The sequence below is a fragment of the Octopus bimaculoides genome, chromosome 20 (assembly GCF_001194135.2).
Source record: "Octopus bimaculoides isolate UCB-OBI-ISO-001 chromosome 20, ASM119413v2, whole genome shotgun sequence".
In the NCBI taxonomy this organism is placed as follows: domain Eukaryota; kingdom Metazoa; phylum Mollusca; class Cephalopoda; order Octopoda; family Octopodidae; genus Octopus; species Octopus bimaculoides.
The window spans coordinates 1,095,101-1,103,052 of NC_069000.1; the positions used below are offsets into that span (position 1 = coordinate 1,095,101).

The 7,952-nt window shown below is 41.4% G+C and overlaps 1 protein-coding gene across 2 annotated transcripts in view; it reads right to left on the minus strand.

Annotated features, from left to right (window-relative positions):
• Positions 1 to 7,952, minus strand: part of LOC106877549 (uncharacterized) — an 86,724-nt gene that overhangs the window by 35,345 nt on the left and 43,427 nt on the right. Inside the window, exon 1 of one of the 2 annotated variants that reach the window (XM_014926476.2) lies at positions 4,253 to 4,984. The exons of the other annotated variant lie outside the window; for it this stretch is intronic. Within the exon in view, the coding sequence (XP_014781962.1) occupies positions 4,253 to 4,343 (91 nt within the window). The 5' untranslated portion in view covers positions 4,344 to 4,984. Of the gene's footprint in view, positions 1 to 4,252; positions 4,985 to 7,952 lie in introns of those variants that run through there. 2 annotated transcript variants of the gene reach the window in all.

Sequence of the window (7,952 nt, forward strand, 5' to 3'; positions counted from 1 at the left end):
TCCACTCCGCAGTTCCCACACTTTGGTGTATATTTGACGAAAAGCGGTGTGTAAAATGTAAACGATGTATAGTGTACTTGCAGTTTGAAATAGTTTCGAAAGATAACCTGTATACACTCACGTTTATACATTCCTTCACGCGTGTATGTGTGCATGTTTATCAATGTCTCTCTCTCACACACGAAAAATGCATTAAATCCTGAAAAACGTACTCAGAGGACGAACACAGAAGGAACCAAATTCTTCATCAGTTATCGACCGAAACACTGATAAACAGTTTCATGCCTCTAACGAACACACACACATACACAAACGTACTCAAACAACAATATATTGGCGCGCACCCATTATATCAAAGTCCAAACAAAACACATAACGGCCAACAAAAGCTAATGAGAGGATCCTATATATGGTTGCTCAGCCTGCTAGAAATTGTAGCCAAATTCACCTTAAAAAAGAAAAGGACAACAATAGTCCCTGATACACAAAATGAAGTGATAATCGTGGCTGGAATTTTTCGATGACAGGTTTGATTGATCAAGGTTGGTCTGAGATTAAACAACAGTAAATATTTTCCCACGCATAAATCACTGCTTACACACACACACACACACACACACACACACACACACATACATACACACACACACATATGCACGCACGCACACGAGGCCTCTACATGACTGCTCAACATAACAGCCGAATATTCCTCAAATCACACCTTGACGTTGAAAACAAAAACGGAAAGGAGATTAGTTCAACAACTTCTAGATACTTTGTATTTGAGTGATGGACGAGAGATGGTCACAGCAGGCGTGACCAGGAAGATTTGGTTGCTATTTCTAGTAGCTTAAGTGGTCACATCAGAGACTCGGTTAACTGGGTCGGTGTATTTAGTCGTTTGTCGACAGCTGATTTTCCTCTCAAAGTTTACAAATCAGAACTTAGAATATTGCGCTGTTTATGTTTAGCAAAATTTGAAGTATTTTTATTCCATTAAAAAAAAGTGGTAAGAAGTTTTCCTCCCAGCTACATGGTTCTGGGTTCAGTCCCACTGCGTGTCACCTTGGGCAAGTGTCTGCTATTATAGCCACGAGCAGTACCTCCCCTAGCTGCAGATCTAACCGACCTCAAAACAACGTCTGTTCATGTTCCTCTCTATACGGTGATGTTTTTAAGGGCCAAAGAACTGTTTGTTATTCAGCCAAAAGACCTGCAATTCTGAGAAGATGCCGGAGGGGTGTTACTCGATTACATCGATCGACACCAACATTTGACTGGTTCTTTATTTTATCGATAAAAGGCGCGTTAACGATTCAGCCAACCTGCAGCCCAGACGAACCATAGAGAGGGCCACTATATATCCGTTCCACCTATTAGAGATAGCAGTCGAATTTAACTTCGAATCCCACACTTTAGTTAGGTTTAGGGTTCCTTTGTCGACCTCCTGCGCAACTTTTTACTCGCACATTTAATAATGTAGTCCTAGATATACTATAGCCACAAGAGACGGGGGTGGTTATAGCTAAAATACTTATGGTCGTAGGTTTGCTCAATCAGGCTTACAACTTAAAAACCAGCGACGGGGACGATACGCAGGCGTTAAAGAGAAAAGACAGGAACAAGTCTCAATCAGCTTTCCCAGGCAGGTGAGATTGATACGGGCGATGTTCAGTTTGAACATTTTTAAGTCAATGACAGCAGAAAGAACATCACGGGGGGAGGGGGCGGTCCGGGTGGATTAATGGATTAATGGGGTGGGGGTTGGTGTATTTTTATGTGTGTGTGTGTGTAGTTTGATTTTACACGCACACAGTAAAATTAATTAAACATACTTATACACATTGTATAATGCATGCATGAATACACCGCACACACACATACACACACATATATATATAATGTATATACACAGGCGCACACATACACATAAACATAGGTATACATAAATCGTTAAAATTACGTGAAGGTGGGCGTGTGCCTGGATACACTCACATAAACGCTTGTGTGTGTGAGTGTAAATGAGAAAGAAACAGGCCGTGTGTTTATATTATGTAAGCACCAGTGTTAAGTCTGTGTGTATGAATATTATACACCTCCTGTTTAATATATAGCGTGTGTACGTATGTACATACGCATGTATGTATACATATCTGTGTGTGTTTATACATGTGAAATCTTCATAAATTATAGAATTGGAGCAAAAGCAAAGTTTTCCGCAAAGGAACTTATATCGATTCCAGAACAATAATAGATTCGTCTTGGCATGTTTACCTTCGCGTACGTTTGAGCGCGCGAAATGACAAAGGGTTGAAGGAAGCGCAGTCGTTGTTAAGGCGGGGTCGAGCAGATATCGGCTATGTTTAAGGGTTCGTTCAGAGTCGTGACTGCAGTGCAGTCTGGACTGCATTATTTCAATGTGGATTTCTTGAAGGAAATTAGGCTCTTATTTCTAGCAAGTCACGCAATCACGCAGTCACAGTTTTGTAGTAGTAGTAGTAGTAGTAGTAGTAGCAGCAGCAGCAGTTGTCGAAGTTAAACCAAGTGAACTTGGCAGGTACAACGTAAGAAGCAAATTAATTTGGTTGCAGGTGCAAATGAGGTTCCAGGGGCGAAGACAAATGCTTTGTGCATATGAGGGAGAGAGAGAGAAAGCGTAGTTGACACTAAAACTATGAAGGGGGGAAAAAGGATATATATAAAGTTGAGGGTGTAGACATCGGGAAGAAGGTATTCAACGCATAGTTTATTTGTTGGAAATAGTCGCGCTTCAATCGGCGCGTACGATCGTTCAGGTAGCAAGGTTATGGATAGAAGCATATTTATTTAGAGATATTACTAACAAATTTCATATTAAAGGTATTATAGCAACAGGTATATGCATGTAGGTGTGTGTGTGTGAATTACACCGATATTCGGGGTGAGGGCAGCAGCTTCTTTGTAACTGCTCAACATTTTAAAGGTAAACTAGAAAACGTCTTTTTTTATGAAATAAATTATCACAGAAGGAAATGACAGCAAACATTTGGTGGTTTATTGCAATGATCGAGTCTATGATCAGAGACATTCCTAAGGTGACCATCTCATCGTTTTTACAAGGTAGTACATCCAACAGCACATCATTTTTTTTTTTAAGTAGGATATGATTTGGGTAGGATTATGGTGCTATTTCTAGCAGGTTAAGAGACGCGTTAATGAGGGGGGAAATATCGAGAGATGGGTATCGAGTTAAACCAGAGATCATGTCCATCCATCCATCCATCTATCTATCTGTGACTATCTGTCTCTCTATCGATAAGCCCCTCCCTTTCTATCTCAGTCGGTGTCTGTCTACCTATCTATCTGTCGGCCTGTATTTCTATCTCAGAGGGTGTATACCAGTCTATCTGTATTTATATGCATTTATGTGTGTAGATATAATTGTATGGGAATTTTAGTCAACAGGTATATGTTTGCGCATCTTTCATAAGTGTGTGTATATATATACACAACTGGACGTAATGTGAATAAGAAATATTAAACATATATAAATCTCTTAAAAGTGCTTAGGAGCATAGAGAGAGGAGGAAATTATTGATGTCTACGGAGAAGTTGGAAGAGGTCAAACATTTAAGAAGTCTTCTTTGTGCCTACGCTACATCAACTCGAAAATAGATCAGCATATGAAAGGAACGGTGACAATAACATCAGTGATGACAATGACAATAGTGATGACGATGACAATAGTGATAATGTTGCGTGGGTGTTAATGTTTAACCCTAGGTCAGAGCTGACCGATCTAAACTAGACCAGTATTCATTTTTGAAAAACGTGATCAGAGTGGGATTTGGGTTTTATTTCTAGCAGGTCCAATGACCACGTTAGAGGCTCCGCTTCCCTATATTTATTTATATATTATTTTCATGTGGTAGTGTTTGATTAAAGGAGGGATTTAGCTGCTATCGCTGCCCGGTCAAGCGACCACGCAGTGGTACAGGAACGTGTGAAAACAACCGTAGAAGTGCATTAGCTATAATATATACGTACATCCATGCACACACAAACATATATATACACACACAAACATATATATATATATATACACACACATAAACACACGTATGTACGGAAATTTTAGTCAACAGGTACATGAATTATGTTTGCGCATGTTTTTGTGATTAGAGTGAGGGGATTTTTTTGCCTGCTATTTCTAGCATGCTAGTTGTTGTTAGTTAATAAAAGTGTAAAACAAATGAAAAAAGGTAAACTGTACCGTGTTTTTGACACCGTTTGTCCGCAGAATTGGCACAGGAGGAGTATCTGGCAGAAGAACAGTTCGCTTTGGTAGCGTTAAAGAGCCGCATCGTTGAAGTGTCGACGGCCGAGTTGGTTAAGCTGATGGTGGGGTACCTGTTTTAGTGGGGGTTTTATGGCGGAGACGGAGACGGTGTCGGTAGGGATCCGTGTGTGTGTGCGTGCGTGTGTTTGTGTCTGTCACGAACGACACGGCAGGGCGGTTTGTTATTGTACTACTGGAGATAGTAGTAGTAGTAGTAGTAGAGGTGGTGGTGGTGGTGGTGGTAGGTGACGGTTTGTTGTTTTCGTGCTTCTTCTTCTTGTTGCTGGTATGAGTGGTAAGTAGTAAGACTGGTTGGTGAGGGTCGTTACAGCATGGGAGATTTGTTATTGTGCTGCTACTGATGTTAGTAAATAGAGTCGGAATGGTGGAGGTGGTGGTGGTGGTGGAGGCGGCGGCGCTTGTGTTGTTGTTGTTGTTGTTTAGCACCAAATCAACCCTGAATCGGGGAAAGACCGCAAAAGAAAACCATGGCAGTTGTCACCATGCCGTCCTTTTTAAGACTGCAAAACTACATCAGATTCTTTATTTAAGATATTAAGGGAGACCAAGCTGCTATTTCGAGCAAGCCATGCGATCACGTAGAGGCTCCCACGTTGTGTTGCTAGGTGTTGTTGCTGTTGCTGTTGGGGGTGTAGTAAGAGGGGGGAGTGTTGTGCGTGACTGAAGGAGAAGGGTGTGCTGAGGGAGAGAGAGAGAGAGAGAGAAAGGCAAAGATATTTATTGTGTTGCTGCTGTGTTTGTGGTAGAGGTCGTAATGATAGTGGTGGTGGCGACGGCAGCGGTGTGCTACTTAGTAATAATCGTAGTGGTGGTGGTGGTGGAATGGTAGAGGTGGCGGCGACGAGAAGGTAACTGTGACGGCGGTGGCGACAGTGTGGTGGTAGGAGGAATAATTGTCGCGATGAGTGATAGTGGTAGTGATCATGAAGATGATGATGGTGGCGGTGGCGGTAGTGGTGGTGGTGGTAGAAGCGGTAGATCTTAAGAGCTCGGTCACGTGATAAGCCACCTGCCATTCGACGACGCCTCTTAGCTTTTCGGTAGTAGTCACAGCAACAGGACTAACAGAGTAGGAGGCAGAGATAAAGAGAAAGCGGACAAAGCCAGAGTGAGAGAAGGAGTGTGAGAGATAGAAAAGTTCAAACGAGGAAGGAGGGGGAGAAATTAAGATGAAGCTAAGTAGATAGATAGAAGTTAGAGAAAGAGTAGACGGGAGAAGGACTAGAAAAAAAGCTACAAGAGTAGAAGTGACAGTGAATAGTTGTTAAATAGAGAGGGGGGATGTGTGACAGAGTAAAGGGAATGAGAGAGAGAGAGAATGGGAAGATTACATGACAGGGAAAGTCGTGCGTGACAGAGTAAATGAGACAAGAGCTGCAGAGAGAAAGAAAAGAGATGGCTAAGTGTAGATGGAGTAAAAGAAAATACGGTGCGAAGAGGAATTGCAAAGAAAGAAAGGAATGGGCGAAAGAGCGAGTGGCAGCTCGAAATGATCTGCCTGTCTCCCCCCCCCCTCTCTCTCTCATCATGAACATGGCTCCAGTGGTGGACTTTACTTTATCTTTTTAATCTCCTTTCTTTACACTTAGATAAATACATTAGATTAACTAGATAAGCTGTGCAATGATAAGACAGATGAAACCTCTACGTGGTGGCACGACCTTCTGGAAATAACAGCCAAATCACTCTTAAGTAACATCTTCCACCTTAAAGAGGTGAAGAGTATTTGAGGGCGATTTAGCTTGAAAAGGGACGGAAAACGTTACGTAAGCGAGTCTTAGATTGTTATCCCTAAACAATGGCACGGTTTGAATGTTGTATTATTATAAATCAGTTCGATCAGGATCGACTCGGGGTAAGAACAACAATAATTACTCGACGTTTTGGAGATAACAGCCAAACCTCCCTCAAATTATAACTTTTTAACGTAAAAAGTACAAAGTTGATGATGTAGTGTCTGATGTCAAAAGACAAGATGGTCACAGCCGGAACGCCGATGTACATAAGTCTGCTTTTTACGGTCAGCCTGGGGTTAAATAACAACATAGACAAGGAAACAAACAAAAGACAGCTAGAGAGACAGATAGAGTGATAGATAGGTAGAGAGGGAAAGATAAAGACAGATAGCTAGACAGACAGACAGACTGATTGATAGAATAGATGGACAACTAGAAAGATATCTATACATACACACATGCATGCATACACATTGGTGTGTCTACATTCACAAAGAATGACTAGATTGATAGATAACGAACAAAGCAGATAGAGACTAGGGTGGAGGGAAGATGGAGGAGGTCGGAGTTAGAGACAAGACAAGACTGAGAATGTCGTGTCGCGGAACGGAGAAAAAGAAAACAAACGCACGCGCGCACGCACCCCTCCCCTCAAGTAATATGAAATGCCAGTGTGTTTTTTTTGGCAAAAGAAAAAGAGATTAAAAGTGAAAGAAACGGCTGTGAATCACTGAGGTGGAAAGGTAAGCGATGGCCAAGTTAAAGTATGAGCTGAGTGGGGAGAGGAGCGGCAACGACACAATAAAGTCTGCTCGTGTTATGATGGTGATGGTCATGATGATGATGATGATGATGATGATAGTAACGAAAGCATTGTAAGAGAAAATTCGCATTTGGGAAATGAAATCTGTCAAGGAAATGAGCGAGGACGAAAGAGAGAAAAGAGTGTTGAGCCCAAAATTGACAAAAGAAAGACAAAAGTGTTGCTTTGAGAAGAGGAAAATGTAGGGGGGGGATTCAATAGTGTCGTGAGATGTCGTGACACTTGGCTCACGTACAACGATTCGATAAAAGAGCGAAACTACTTAATATGTAATGTGCCTAATGTCTTTTTTAACAAAAGACAAGGGGCAGATGTGTGTGTGTGTGTGTGTGTGTGTGTGTGCATAAACAGACTGCGTAAACACGTGTTTAATTAATTCAAAAACCTATCATAAATCTCTATGAAACTTCGTGTAATGCGGGTTTCAGCCAACAACTGTTCGACCACACAAACACAAGCACACACACACACACCACACCACACGAAAAGAAAGTGAGTTAACAGAAATAATACAAAGCGGCTCGTGCCATTTATTTAATAACAAACAAGAATATTTGTTGATTTATTGAAATTATTTCCCCTTTCATGTTGGTTGGACCAATTCCTTGGTGCCAATTGGAACCAACTCCAAACGAGAAGAAGAGAAAATTTCAAGGATCAAGAACTCTCCAAAACTGGTCTGTCATCTAAGAAGGATAAGTCAATCTAGTTGTCTGAAGATAAGAAGATAGCAGCGGAGACGCGTTTCTACCTCGGGAGACGTCATCAGCATAGCAGTTGTCCTACTCCCTTCTCCTGGAGACAAAAGGTGAACTACGAATAATTCAGTTGGAACACTCACGTGTGTATATATGTGCGTGTATATGTGATGCATGTGTAATCCTTGCGTATGTATATGTATATATATGTATACAGAGTGCTGGGCCCTTGTTCTTATAACGTTCAAAATTGCAGAAGCTGGGACTATTTCAGAATGGAGCATAAGTAAGTAACAAGTGAATAAAACCTAGTATAAAGGTTTAATTAAACCTTCTTGATCGTGGGGTGCAGATTG